Here is a 14632-nt window from a genome sequence, read left to right as displayed (position 1 = left end):
TATAATCAGGGGTGTAGTTGTCCAGGGTCTGTGTGTGTGTGTTGTAGACCCCTTACTTTTTGGGGAGCCAGGTCCCAGCAGGGTCCCTGTGTCTCCAGTATCCTATGAGTCAATCAACGTGAAAGGGGAGTATGTTAGCCACTGAGAAGAGTCTTCTTAATGGCTAACACAGTCCCCTTTCCTGCTGATTGGAGTCAATCAGAGGGAAAGGAGACTCTTCTCTGTGGCTAACACACTCCCTTTCATGCTAATTGGCTCCTAGGGCCTTTTGTTGTTTTGGGAGAAGTTGTGCTCGGGAAGGAGTGAAGAGTATGGAGAGGAGCAAGCAAGTTAGTGATGGAGGGTGTGTGACTGTGATTGTTATGAAGGGGCCCTGCACTTCTGAATTTGCCACTACCATACCGGGTATAATTTGCATTGTTGTTGTCAATGTTTTACATTGTTATTAATCTGACTTTTGAGATCTTGCTCCCTTCAAATGTATCACAGTATTTCTAATACTCCTCTCACCGTTTTCGTGCTATTAGCAGCTCTGGTATACAATAACAACAATGATTTCATCTCAGGGCGGTTTATGAACAAAAAGCTTAGTGGGATTAGAAACACTGCTAAAGCCGAACACAAACTTAAAGGCAGCAAGATCTCAAAAAGTGGAGTAAAAACAATGCAAAACACACCCAACACACAACTCTTCCTCTTGCACGGGGCCTTCACCGGAAACCAAAGCTGCACACGGGACTTTGCAGCCATTGCAATCGAGCGCGAAGCCAGCTTGAGTGGATGAAGGAGGAGGCGGGACAGATCGATGGATCTGCTGGGCTGGCCTTGCTTCAAGCGCTCCGCCTAGACCGCCCTGGAGGATCCCGCGTGGAGCTTTTCGCAGCCCGGACGGGGCCGCCATGCAAAGGCCGAGCGGGTCTTCCTGCGGTTGCATCGTGTGCGGCGAAGGCGGGCGGGGCGCTGCCAAGTACCGCTGCCCGGCCTGCCTGGAGCGATAGTAAGTAGCGGCCAGCCCCGGGTGCACTGGAGGTGGTGGGGCGGCGGCGTGGCTCCCTCCCGAGAAAACAGCACGGCGCTCCCATTAAGCACCTACATTTTGGGAGGTGTGTGGGTTAGGCCCCGGTTATGCATCGGGCGGAGTATAGAGGTCTGGGGTCTCCGGGGTGTGTGTGTCTTAGACCTTTGACTTTTTTGGGAGCCGGGTCCCAGCAGAATCCCTGTGTCTCCAGCATCCTATGAGCCAATCAGTTTGAAAGGGGAGTGTGTTCGCCACTGAGAAGAGCCTTTAAACACGTTTCCGTGTCCTGTCCTGCTATTTGGAGCCAATCGGGAGAAAGGAGGTGAGTCAGCCACTGAAAAGACTCCTCTCAGTAGCTAACACTCCCCTTTCATGCTGATTGGCGCCTAGGGATGACTGTTGTTATGGGAGAAGGCATGAACAAAGATCTCATTCTCAAGCGTGCAAGGGGGGGGGAAGGATGGGAGGGAGCATAGGTGTGACTACCAGGAAGGGACCCCACACTACTGAACTTGCCACTATGCTACTGGTTATTCAGGGCCAAAAAGAGCTCTTTTCATGCTCAGAGATTGGGTACAAGAGCAGAAGAAGCAACATCTGCTTGGAGGTACTTGCTCAAGTCAGGAGTAAGCTCTGCTTTGTTGAATGGGGCTCCCTCCTGAACAAGTGTGTACAGGATCATAGCCACAGGGAGGAAAGGGATTGTGTGTACGTGGGGTGGTTACCCCAGTGGCAGTTGGAATGCTGGGCTCCCATCTGCTCTGTACATTCAAAGTGGTGACCTATCACTTTAAACAGGCATGGCTCCCCCCCCCCAAATCCTGGGAACTGTAGTTTGTTAAGGCATTGAGAGTTGTTAGGAGAAGCCCCCTATTCAGCCCCCCCCCGTACTAATCTAGAGAGTGCCCTGGAAGAGGGAGGGCTTGTTAACCCACACCAATCCAATCTTTTATTGATACAGTCATAGACCAAAAGACATTTATGAATAAAACTACATACATTTATAACAAAAGGTTACAAAGTTGCAGTCATGTTAAAACAGTAGAACAACAAGGAAAACAGTTACAGTAGGGTGGCGGAAGCTTCTGAAGGGATAGATGCCTTCCGAATTGATTGAGCCGCAAAAATGTATTTAGCAACTAGCAAGGTAGTATCCTTATTAGCCGCTGACAAAAGATGTAAGAGTAGACAGTTAAGCGGTTTGTAGGGGTATTTATTTATGATGGGGGTTATGAATTTGGAGCGAATATCGTCATATAGGGCGCACTCAAAGATGACATGAGAGAGAGTTTCTATGGCGCTGACGCCACAAAGGCATAATCGATTTGCATGTGGGATACGTTTAAATCTCCCTTCAAGTAAGGCAGAGATAAGACAGTTAAATCTAGCCTTTGTAAAGGCTAGACGGTATTTGGGGATCGTAAGAGTTTCCAGATAAGGGGCACTGAGCATAGGCGCAAAGCTCAGACCAAAATGAATAGGAGAACAGGTCGAGGTGGCTGCAGTTATGGAGCGTTGGAAGTCCATATCACTAATACGAGTCCGGATAGAATGTTTAACTGTCTCTGGAGCGAGGGACATCAGATGTTCAATTGAGAGGCCAATACTTGCAAGGTAATTTGTAAACGTTAGGGCCCATTTCGAGGTAAAAAAGTCTTCCCAGAGTAAAGGGAGATAACCAGAAGATTTTTCATAAGACATTTTAAACCAGAAATTTAGGGCGGCCAACCACGCTTGAGACTCAAGTGAGACTAGGCCAGATTCTAACCTAAGGACCGCCGCAGGAACACACCTGGGAATGCCAAAAATTTGTCTGAGAAACAAGGAGAGAACTGCCTCCACAGAAGAGTTGAAGGCGCCAATCCATAAAGGTACCCCGTAGAGAAGTTGAGAAATAGTTTTGGATCTAAAAACCTTTAGGGCTGCTGGAATGTATTGTCCTCCTTTAGTGAAGAAGAACCTTCGAATACCACTGGCTGAGTTGCGAGCAGTAGAAATAGCCCCTCGGATATGGGGAGTCCAGGACAGAGAGGAATGAAATAGTATACCAAGGTATTTGAAATGAGAAACCTGTTCTATTTTATGGGTATTGATTGTCCATACGTGAGGAGGAGAGTGCTTGGCAAAAGCTAAGATCTTAGTTTTGGGAAAGTTTATAGATAGTTTGTTATCATGACAGAAGCTCATAAAAGCTTTTGTTAGGCGTTTGAGACCTACTTTAGAAACAGAAAGGAGAACAGCGTCATCTGCATACAATAACAGAGGACAATGCAGGTTCGCTAACTTAGGGGGGTGGAAGTCCGGGGATTGACAATAGAGGGACAGATCATTCATGAAAAAATTAAATAGAAGTGGGGCTAGTATGCAGCCTTGTCTTACACCTTTTGTTGTAGTAATGGGGTTTGTGAGATGTACTTCACGACTGCATCTAACACGAAAGGATGTGTGATGGTGCAGACGGCTAATTAAGAAGAGGAGTCTTTTGTCAATTGTAGATTTTGCGAGTTTCGTCCATAGTATCTCCCTAGGGATGGAATCAAAAGCCGATTTCAAGTCGACAAAGGCAACAAACAGGCCGTTACCCCAGCGGTTCTTGTATTTTTCAGCTAAGTGATTTAAAATCACACAGTGTTCTATCCCAGACCTACCTTTCCGGAAAGCTGCCTGCTCCCTCCCAAGGATATTATCCTCCTCCACACGTGTGTCTTGTGTCCTACTGCTCTCTTTTTGAGGAAGGGCGGTCCAAATCCCTAAAATAAAAGCATGAAACATATTAATGCTAGGATGGGTGATGGTCCCTTACGACCTTTTGATTCTGTGGACCTACTTACCTTGGACATGTTACCATTATCTCGCATTTCTCGAGATAAACTGATTAATAAAAATGGGCATGCCCTATTTAGGAGCATGATTAGTGCGAATCTCTTGTGCCTTAATGGCTCAAGATTCGACTCGTCAAAAGGGTACTATACCTGTATTACCAAAAGAGGGGCTAGCGTGGTGGATTACATACTGGTTTCCCCACAAATGATAGATTTTGTTAAAGATTTCTCCATAGGAGATAGGCCTGATAGTGATCATTTACGGCTGATTTTGAAATTGTTCAGTTCGCCAACGCAGTCGAGTCAATCTATGCCGCTGACAGACCCAGATGAGCACCAGGGTTTAAGACGCATACGATGGTCACCTTCATTATTTGAAGAGGTTAAACTCATTCTAACGTCTCCTACGATGATTGAGATGCGCCAAAAAGCTTCTCTCCCAACAAATGATATTTGGGAGATATTTGACCAGATTATTACCCGGCTTCAGCCGATAATCACTACATCTGTTCCATTATCTACCAGTTCCCAACCAGGCTTCAAGCCGTGGTTTGACAAGTTTTGCCTGGCCAAAAAGAAGCAAATTTGCTACCAAACGCGTTTTACCAGACTCCACTTTTCTGAAACAGCCATAGCTAAACTTTTAAAACTAAAAAGGAAATATAATAATCTCCTGAAACAAAAAAACCTATCATTTATTACCTCGATTTGGCAACGCCTTGGTCTAGCAGCTATCCAAGGGAAACATGGGGAGTTCTGGAGTTTGATCCATGGTAACTTATCAGGTAGACCGTTGGTTTCAATTCCCCCGATATTACCGGAAACGTGGATCACTCACTTTCAAACCTCCTTTGGTGATTTTTCCCCGCTGCATCACTGCCTGCCAACTTTTCCTAGTGACTGCCCACCTTGGCCTCCTGTTTCGGGAGTTGAAACTGACAACTTAATTAGGTGATTGAGATCGGGTAAAGCCCCTGGCCAAGATACGATCCCACCGGACCTATATCAAGCGTTTTCCTTATGGTGGCGCCCTATTTTAGCAGCATTATTTACTAAAATCAACGAAACGGGCTGTATCCCTCATGGTTGGAAAACAAGTATAGTGATCCCGATATTTAAAAAAGGCGATCCAGCCATACCTTCCAATTATAGACCAATTAGTCTCCTCGATGTGGCAGCAAAGCTATATGGTCGTTATCTTTTAATTAAACTTCAAGATTGGGAAAGGGAACATGCTATCATAGCTGATGTACAAGCTGGTTTCAGGGAAGGGTCCAGCACGATTGACCAAACGATAGATCGCCCCTTACTTTGGAAGAAACTGGATAGTGCCGGTATCGATATAAGACTTTTATGGCTGCTCCAAATATTACATCATGACACCTTTATAAGAGTCCGTCTTGGCCTGAATGGTTTCCTATCACATAAAATCGCAGTGAGAAAAGGAGTCAAACAAGGCTGCATCTTGGCCCCATTCCTATTTAATTTTTTCATTAATAACATCGTACCAGCTATGGCCTCTCCCGCTTTCTTCCCACCTGCGATTAAGGATAGAAAAATTCCACTCCTTCTTTATGCAGACGACTTAGTTCTGCTCTCCTTGACCAGAATAGGCCTTAGACGCATGCTCCTCCGTCTTCAAGATTATAGTAACTCACAACTCCTACAAATTAATTATACCAAATCCAAAATAATGGTATGTGGGAAATACAGTAGATCCAAACACACTTGGCATTTAAATGGCCATAACATAGAACAGGTAAATACCTTTAAATACCTGGGAATTCATATTAATAATAGTTTGACTTGGATTCATCATCTAACATACATCAAACTACAAGCTCTCAGGGCATTTGGGCAATTGAAATTTTTTTTTTTATTCTAAAGGTGGACAATTGGTGAGACCATTGTCCAAACTCTATGAAGCAAAAATTTTACCATCAATTATGTATGGTTCTGAAATCTGGGGCCCTTTCTTACGTTCAGCCCTTGAGCCAATTCAAAATTCCTTTTTCAAGCAAATCCTGGGGTTACCTAAAGGAACCCCGGCAGCTCATGTGAGAGCTGAACTCAACCTCCCCTCTCTAGCGGCCAGGATTGATTTAGCGTTCTTACGCTACTGGAGGAAATTGTCAGTAGCCAACTCATGTTCTCTAGCTAAACTATGCTGGGAGGATCAGCTGGAAAATGATGGTTGGGCGGGTAACTTCTCTTCCCTGGGACCAACTTACCATCTAACAACTAATTTGCTTAGAAATATTAACTCTAAGGCATTGCGCAACCAGATTTTTGATTATGACGCAGAACACGATAAAGCAGTGATCTCTGCATTGCCCTTTTCCAGAACCCGATCATGTGTGGCCCTCTTACCTGGATATACTGACGAGGGCCCCCCTACGCAAAGCTTATACAGAATTGAGATTCCAGGTTATGCCCTCTGCGAATTTGCAAGGTAGATATCTCGGCATTCCTTTCGCCGAACGTCTGTGTGTAGCTGGTTGCAAGGTCCCGGAAGACCTGATTCACTATATGCTGGATTGTCCTTTATTCTATCCACCGAGAGCTAAATTTTTATTACCTATGCTTCGTGAGAATAAAGATTTAAGTAGGCCCCAGATAGTGGTTTTTCTACTATCATCACCCCGACCACACGTAATATTCTCAATAGCTAATTTTGCGCTGGCAGCAAAGAAACTCAGAGCTAGTTATGTTAAAAATGATCAATATAAATAATGACTTAAATTGTGTTCTTGATTTTAATTTTGAATTGTTTTTGTAGCGTGTTTTAATGTATATACATTTTCAGTGCTTCTGTAACAGCCAATGGCTATATACAGTTTATTATCAATAAACAAACAATAAAACATATATTATGCAATGGTCTTACTCAGGGGTTCCCAGCCCTTTCCCCCCATAGACTCCTTGAAAATTGCTGAGGGTCTCTGCTGACCACTTCAATGATTTTTCTGCTTGTTGTCGCCATTGTAATGCTCCGTGCGAGGCCCTGCGTGGTTTTTATTGTATTATTTGCATTCCATAGAATTAAAATTGCAGTACAATAAAATACAATGTAAGATATGAAAGAAGCAAGAAAATGCCGTTAGAAATCACTATGAATATTTAATGCTTATAGGTCACCTGAATGAAGCTTGTGGACCAACGGTGGTCCACAGACCACAGTTTGGGAACCCTGGTCTATTCTAAAGAGCCCCTGTTGGTGTAATGGTGGAGTCACCGGGGTTTCAAGGCGAAGGCTGAGGGTATGTGGCTGGGTGGCTTCAAATCCCTGCTCAGCCCTGAGGCTGACTGGCTCACCCTGGGCAGGTCACATGGTTTCGGTCTGACCTACCTTCCAGGATTGTTGTGAGGACAAAATAGTGGGAGGGGAGAAGCATATCATGTAACACAGCCTTGATCTCAGCCTTGAACTCTTGGAGAAAAGTCAGAAATTATTTATTTAATAAGTAAATACATCAATTTATTTCCGCCTTGGGGGTAGAAATAAATGTCCCCATGTTAAAAAAAAAAAAAAAAGATGAAATTCTTTTTGCTGTTGCAGTTGTTCGGTGACCTGCTACAAGAAGCACAAAGGTAGGCTTATTTATTCAAATAATGATAATGATTTGGCTTGCTTGAGTAATTTCTTCTGCGAGGGTGTTTTTATGGTGCAGATATGCTTTTGGGGTGTACCATATTTTGGGGCAGATGGAATACTTTATGGTCACAACTGTCAGCCAGAGGACCAAGGTCTGCTGGGAGTTTTTCGAATTCCTCCTATTTCTAGTGTTCATCTGTGCACAGGAGAGAGGAGATGGCAGGTTTGCACGTCTGAAGTCTGCAGATATACTCCCCCCCCCCCCAAAAAAAAAGTTAGGAGAGGAATTTGGAGGTGCTGCCACAGAAAAAGGTTCAAACTAACTGCAGTTTTATGTGTAACCGTCACTTGGCTTGGATTAATGAGACGTGTCTGGAATTTGAACAGAACAATGTGCATCCGAAGCAGAGCCAGGCTTGCAGCCTGCAAATCACAATGCTTCCCAGGGTGTCCGGACGGCGGCATCGTTCAACGCTGAAGGTATGGACTCCTTTTCCAACTTGCTTGCTAAGTTGAATGCTTGTTTGTTTGTTTTTTGGCCAGGGGATTGGGCCAAAGGTCCATCTAGAACAGCTTCTTGTTTTTCCAGCTGCCTTTAGGCCGCATTCTCTCCAGGGCAACCTGCCAGGTCTGTGTGTGTGCAAAGTGGAGTTGTTGGGGTGGGTGGCCTGCAGAGAGTCCTGAGAGAGCTGGAGGCAGTGGCAGCTGGTGGCTGCAGGTCAGTAGGGCCGTGGAATCTGTTCCATGTTTTAGTTCATACTTTCAAGGAGCTGTCCAAGGCGCGAAAGCGAGGGTGAGGGATTTGCAGCCCCCCAAAGTTGGACTCCCCACTCCCACCAGCCCCAGCCATCATGGCCAATAGGCGAGAATGATGGCAGTTGTAGTCCAACAACATCTGGAGGGCTATAGGTTCTCCACCCCTGTATGAAATGCTTTGAGAAGGGCCATATGTTCATTTTGAGGCAGAGAAACTCATCCCTTTACTACTGTTGGGAGACATTTTGCAGGGCGGGCAGGCAGGAAACACTTATCTCTGCAAACATGAGGACTAGGAGCATTTTTAAAAAAATATAATTGCGATTTTTAGAACTCTGTGAGCGTATGGAGCCCACAGTTCTTGCACTGTGTTCTGGTGACCCTTGATGCACTGTACATCATGGGTGGGCAGAGGCCTGCAGTTACGCTCCTCCATTCCTCCACTCCCAACAGCAAGTCCATCGTCAAGATGGTAGAGACAGACATATGGAAATGGACTGCCTTCAAGTCGATCCCGACATATGGCGACCGTATGAATAGGGTTTTCATGGTGAGCAGTATTCAGAGGTAGTTTACTATTGCCTTCCTCTGAAGCTGAGAGGCAGTGACTGCCTCAAGGTCACCCAGTGAGCTTCATGGCTATGTGGGGATTTGAACCCTGGTCTCCCAGGTTGTAATCCGACACTCTATCTAACCACTATGCCACACTGGCTGTCGTAGAGATAGACATGGGAGCGGAATAGGAAAAAGCTTCAGGTGCTTGAAATGTTGGGCCTGGAATAGGTTTTATTTCAAGGATGTGAGGTTGGGCCCTGTGTTGGTCATACTAAGAGCAACATAGCTTCTCCAACTTGATGGCCACCAACTTGGGCAGCTTAAAAAAATATTAGACAAATTCATGGGAGGCTAAGGCTGCAATCTGATACATGCTTACCTGGGAGTAAGTCTCCTTGAACCCAGTGGAGCTTACTTTTGAGGAGATGTGTGTTGGATTGCAGCCTAAGGCAATCAATGGCTACCAGCCACAATGGCAATGTTCTCCCTCGACTGTCAGAAGCATTAATGTATCTGATAACCAGTTGCTGGGGATCGCAGGAGAGGAGCGTGCTGTTGCGGGCTTCCCATTTGGGTATCTGGTTGGCCACTGTGAGGACAGGACGCTGGACTAGTTGGGCCTTTGGCCTGATCCAACAGGGCTTTTTTTATTTTAAGTCTGAGTTTCAGTGGGTCTACTCGGACTAAGAATTTAGATAGATACAACCCACTGAGGTCGTTTTGCCTTCCAGTGATACGTTCTCAGTTTTGTGGCTGGTTTTCAGCTGTAAGACATGAAGCCAACTTTGAGCAGTCATGCCACACCCGCAGCATTGGCACCAGCTTGACATGGGAGCATGGCCATGCAAAAATGGCACTGATTCCATGTGTGCTTTGTTGTCATACTTATTGAGGGGTTTTTTTAATGTAGAGAGGCCGGCGTGAGTGGAAAGTGGTCAGTGAAAAAATGGATCTAGAATCCACTATGGGCAGCTGTCTGATGTTCTGCCCATCATATTCTGTAGCTCAGCCTACCTCAACCTGGTGCCCTCTAGATGTTGTTGGACACCAGTTTCCATCATCCCTGCCCATTAGCCAGGCTGCCTGGGGCTGATGGGAATTGGAGTCTAGCAACATCTGGAGGGCACCCGGTTGGGGAAGGGCTGGTGTAGCTCCTTGCTGGATTTCGTCGCTGACTGGCAGGTGCAGACTTAAGGCCCCACAGAACAAGTGGGCACCAGTTCTGGCATCCTTCTTGGCGCTACTATGTTCCTGCTTTTCCTTAGGAAGTTCTTGGTCGGTGGACGATATTTTGTCAGAAGACGATGGAGATGATAAGGTGCCTCTGCAGAAACTCCACCTCTTAAGTAAGTTTTCTGGTTGAGCATTTTGTGGGGTTTTTTCCTATCAAATAGGGATGGGGGAACCTGCAGCCCTCCAAATACTTCTGGAACTACAACTCCCATCATTCCTTACCCTTGGCCCTTGTTGCCTGGAGTTGGAGTCCCAGCCACCGCCTGGAGGGGCCCAGGTTCATTATCCCTGTTATTAAGGAACTCCAAGCAAGCATTCAGACTAGTTCTTACATGGGAGATGACTCTGGGGTGATTATTTTTGGTCATCTCTCCTGTTAAGAGTCTGTTGTCTGAATTCATGCTTAGAGATTCTGTATAGCAAAGATGGGGAACCTGTGGCCCTCCAGATGTTGCTGGGCTCCAATTATCCCTGACCATTGGCGGTTGGAGATGATGGGGTTTGGAGTCTATCAATATCTGGAGGGCTACAGGTTCCACAGCCTCACCCTAAGGCTTTGTCTGCTGGACTCCCGTCTTCCATCATCCCTGACTCTTGACCCTTGCTGGTTGTGGCCGGGATTTGGACCGAGACCTTCTGGACGCTCTACTGCTGAGGAGCGGTTCTTCCCCACAGGGTAGGCAGTCGCCAGGAATCTTCCCCCTTGAGGTGTCTGTGCACCTCAACCTGAGGCTTATCTCCCCTCCCTCTTTTTCAAAACAGGGCAGTCGGAAGAACTCAAAGGCATCCTCCTCAATCCCCACCTCCGCCAGCTGCTTCTCACCGTCGACCAGGCCAAAGACAAGAGTGCAATTCTGAAGAAGTACATGCAGGAGCCGCTGTTTGCGGAGTTTGCAGACTGTTGCCTGGGGATTGTGGAGCCCCCTGAGAAGGAGAACGAACGTCCGGAGTGACATGTTTTGTTAGGAGCAGGTAGAGGATGCTCCGGAAGAGGAGGGCTTGTTGTTTGCAGGCAGGGAAGATGGGGCACTTCTTGTTTCTAACTCCTAGATCTCCATAGGCTAGAATTCCTAGCCTGCTTTTTTAGGGTGGACAGGCCACTTCCCCTATAGAGGTGAGGCCTGGATTTTGGGGGAAGTAAGGGCTTACACACACTGCGTTGGCGGTGTCCTGAAAGCTGCACCTCTGTGAGCTTTTAACTATCTTCACACTGTGTTGGCTGTAAAAAAAAAAAAAAAAAGAGCCCAGGTTTGGAACAGGAGGCAGTAGCCTCTTGAGACATGAACTGGCTTAACGGAGACTTGATTCCACTTCCACCACGTGGGATCAGTGGCGCCAGAACATAGGCGCAGTCAAGAGCCAGGCTGGATGCGGTAGCGGGGACCTGTCACCTGCTCTTTCATGCACATTACATTTCTGTGAAAAGCAGACCCTGGGTGCAGGGGGCCGTTTGGACAGGGGCCATACCGATGGGGGTGGTTGTAGGGTGTGTGCACAGGAGAAACCATTTCCCTTTGCAGGTCCTTAGTAACCCTTTCCCTCCGGATACGGTTCCCTATCAGGGTGCTTAGGAGGAAGTGCCCCCCTCCCCAAAGGCCACAGAGGGAAAAAGGCTTCAGCTTTTCCCCACGACCTCAATCAGGGTGGAAAAACCAAAACAGCAAGGCATTTAATAATTACAGTCTTTATTAAAATAGTCTTGATATGCAGAAAACTGGGTGCAGCAAGGACTTGACCTGTTCTCTGAATTGTCTCTGAGCTGTTTGAAATGCTGAACAGCCAGAGCCCAGTGGCTTCATCTTGCCCTGGAGTAGCCAACCTGATGCCCTCCATTTGTCTTGGCCTACAGCGTCTCATCTGCCCCCAGCCAGCACAGCAGTGTCCTAACAGGGGTCAGTGGGAGCTGTAGTCCAAGATAGCTGGAGGGCACCAGGTTGCCAAAGGCTGCCTCAGAAGAATTACTGGTGTACATCTGGGTTTCTAAAATGCCAAAAAAGCAACAGTGTGTTTGTCACTACCTGTCTGGGAGAACAACCCTGTATTGAAATAAAGTTTTTAAAAAATAGTTTAAAAGTTTTCACAATATTAAAAAAGGTTATCTTTGGTTTCCATACACATACATATATACTGAAGCCTGCAATTTTATTATTTTTTTGCTAGCTCACTCAGAAGCTAGTAGCCTACACTGCCACGCTGGCTGCAGCGGAGGAAATGTAGGCTCCTAACATCTTAGCAGACTAGTTTAAAAATGCCTTTGATCAACCAGGCTCCCAGAGGGATGCATCCCAAAAGGGCTTCAGCTCCACTATGGCTAGCGTGGAAACCAAGTGATCTCTCACCCAGGTCACCTCTGGCTCCCAGACGAGTTGTTGAACACACCGCTGGGTGAAGGGGAGTAGCTGTGGGCCACTTTAAACTGCTCTGCCACCCCATGACTCTCCAGAGAAGAGTGCGGGTGGGTGCACATGCTAACTTCCTTCTGCGTTTTGAACAGATGGACAGCATGCGTGTGTAGGGCCGACAGACTTATAGATGCGATGTGCACACAGGCGTGTGTGGGTGGTAGTAGTGATAGGGACTGGCTCCTGTGACCCTCCACCAGGAGATTCTACACACCAAAGGACGATCTGAACCGTGCTAGGGGAGATGCAGTGGAAGGAAGAGCAGCCTGATGAAGGTTCTGGTGGGGTGAGGAAGTTTAAAAGTGCAATAAATACTTATATGTCAATAAAAGTGCCCCAAAGTCCATTTTCAAACTGAAAGAAGCTCATAGTTGTCAAGGAGAATTTGGTTGAAGCCGGTCATGGTGCAGGCGTGGGTGTGCGGCCGGGTGTCGGCGTAAAGCAGCGGAGATTTCCTGCAATGGAACTTGATGGAGCCCTAGGTGGAGGGAAAAACACGCTCTTCTTAAGGGCTTGGTTTATTTATAAAGAAAAAAGGTTACAGTTAAGAACGATGAGCTGCATTTGCTTCAGAGGAGACCCACTGAAATTAATGAGCTTAAGCAAGTAATGCTTATTAACTTGAGTAGGCCTACTCTGAGTAGGACTAGCATTGAATACCACCCTATGTGACATATATGACAAGAAGTAAACTCATGCCACTTCTGAAATGTTAGAGCAATACTACTGAAACACCACTCCTATCGCTTTTGTAAAGGCCAAACGCTCATGAAAACATACAGAAATGAGTGCTCCTGAATGATCATTTGGCCAAATGCGTTTCAACCGTCTTTTTCAGTGGCTTAGGCTTTGATGTAAAGGAGGCAGGGGGAGCCTTTAGCCCTCCAGATATTGCTGAACTACAAATCCCATCAGCCCCAGCAAACATGGCCAATGGCTAGGGACAATGGGAGTTGAAGTTCAGCTACATCTCCATCCCTGATGTAAAAGAATTCCCTTCCTAAAATGAGAACAAGTATCTAAATGCAGAATATTCACACCCCCTTCAATTTCTCGTTTTAGCGGTTTCATCAGGAAGTAAATAATGTCAAGAAACATTTATAAGCCTTCAGGCCCATTGTCTTTAAGAACAGTGATGAGGGACCTGTGGCCCTCCAGATGTTGGACTCTGACAATAGCCAGAGTGATCTGACAGTCCTTCCCTCTTCCCAGGGAACCCTGGGAATTCTGGCTCTGCAAGGGAAATCAGGGCCTCCTAACCAACAGCAGCTCCCATGCTGTTAAAGTAGCATAAGAGGGCTTTACAACAGGTGGGGTGGATGTGCCTTGAAAGCACTTTGCAGCATTGGAGAACGTAACCAAGCAGGGTTTTTTGGCAGCATAGCCCTTACCTGTGGGAGTGCTCTGATGGAGGTGATCCCTTGTGCAGACAGCTTGGCCTTTGCCTTGTAACAGTCATTCTGCCGGAGGACTTGGAGGCACGCCAGGAGGGCGAGCTCTCTCTGGAACCCCCCCACTGTTGCCCGGGTGCTTGGAAGGACAAGCCCAAGAGGCCAGAATTGGATTGCGGCATTTAGTGTACATGATTTATCCGATTCGCTCGAGGAAACGAGCGCCCCCGAGACAGAGGGGTGAGCGTTTCTATCTAGGTCATCCAGTTCCTCTGCTGCCAGGACATTCATCTTGGCCTACGGAGATAAAAAGTATTTTAATGTGTCTGCACAAGCGAATACAGGACAGGAAGAACAGTGGCAGGCTGCCTCATTCTGAAACAAGATTACATGATAGGAAGGCAGGAACCTGCCTTATACCGAGTGCGACCCTTGCTCCTTCTAGCTCAATATTGTCTACACTGACTAACAGCAGCTTGTGTCAGGCAGGGTTCTCTCCCAGCCCTGCCTGGAGATGCTGGGGACTGAGTCTGGGACCTTCTGCAAGCAAAGCAGATGTTCTGGCACTGAGCTGCCGTCCTTCCCCACTTGTGCATGTGATCATTGGAACTTGTTGGAGGCACCGAGTAACGAGCCAGGGAAGATTTGGTGCCAGATTACCTCCAGGGTGGGTTTCTGGGCAGGGCTTTCTCTGTAAGCTCTGATGTGGGGCACATTTCTCAGTACCTCATAATTTTCCCATGGGGAAAAATGCAGGCGCTTCCCAAGTGTCCTGGGTGCTGGGTGCTTGGGCAGCGCTTGCACAAGGGGCTTTGCAGCAATGGCCAGTTCTCAAATGACAAGGGCTTGCGGGGTGACAG

The 14632-nt window shown here is 46.9% G+C and overlaps 2 protein-coding genes across 7 annotated transcripts in view; one reads left to right on the top strand and one right to left on the bottom strand.

Moving 5' to 3' along the window:
* Positions 1 to 778: 778 nt before the first annotated feature.
* ZNHIT3 (zinc finger HIT-type containing 3) lies at positions 779 to 12044 on the top strand. The gene is made up of 5 exons (XM_061604828.1): positions 779 to 997; positions 7400 to 7431; positions 7823 to 7915; positions 10012 to 10092; positions 10742 to 12044. The coding sequence occupies exons 1-5, from the start codon at positions 900 to 902 to the stop codon at positions 10930 to 10932; spliced, it is 495 nt and encodes a 164-aa protein (XP_061460812.1). The 5' UTR covers positions 779 to 899; the 3' UTR covers positions 10933 to 12044.
* Positions 11640 to 14632, bottom strand: part of MYO19 (myosin XIX) — a 35503-nt gene continuing 32510 nt past the window's right edge. For all 6 annotated transcript variants that reach the window (XM_061604804.1, XM_061604807.1, XM_061604803.1 and 3 more), the window contains exons 24-25: positions 13773 to 14069; positions 11640 to 12859 (exon numbers count right to left, since the gene is read on the bottom strand). In XM_061604804.1, coding sequence (XP_061460788.1) covers positions 12731 to 12859; positions 13773 to 14069 — 426 coding nt within the window. In that variant the 3' untranslated portion in view covers positions 11640 to 12730. The remainder of the gene's footprint in view (positions 12860 to 13772; positions 14070 to 14632) is intronic.

This window comes from Rhineura floridana, chromosome 21, assembly GCF_030035675.1.
Source record: "Rhineura floridana isolate rRhiFlo1 chromosome 21, rRhiFlo1.hap2, whole genome shotgun sequence".
NCBI classification, from domain to species: domain Eukaryota; kingdom Metazoa; phylum Chordata; class Lepidosauria; order Squamata; family Rhineuridae; genus Rhineura; species Rhineura floridana.
This window is presented reverse-complemented; position numbering and strand designations above follow the sequence as displayed.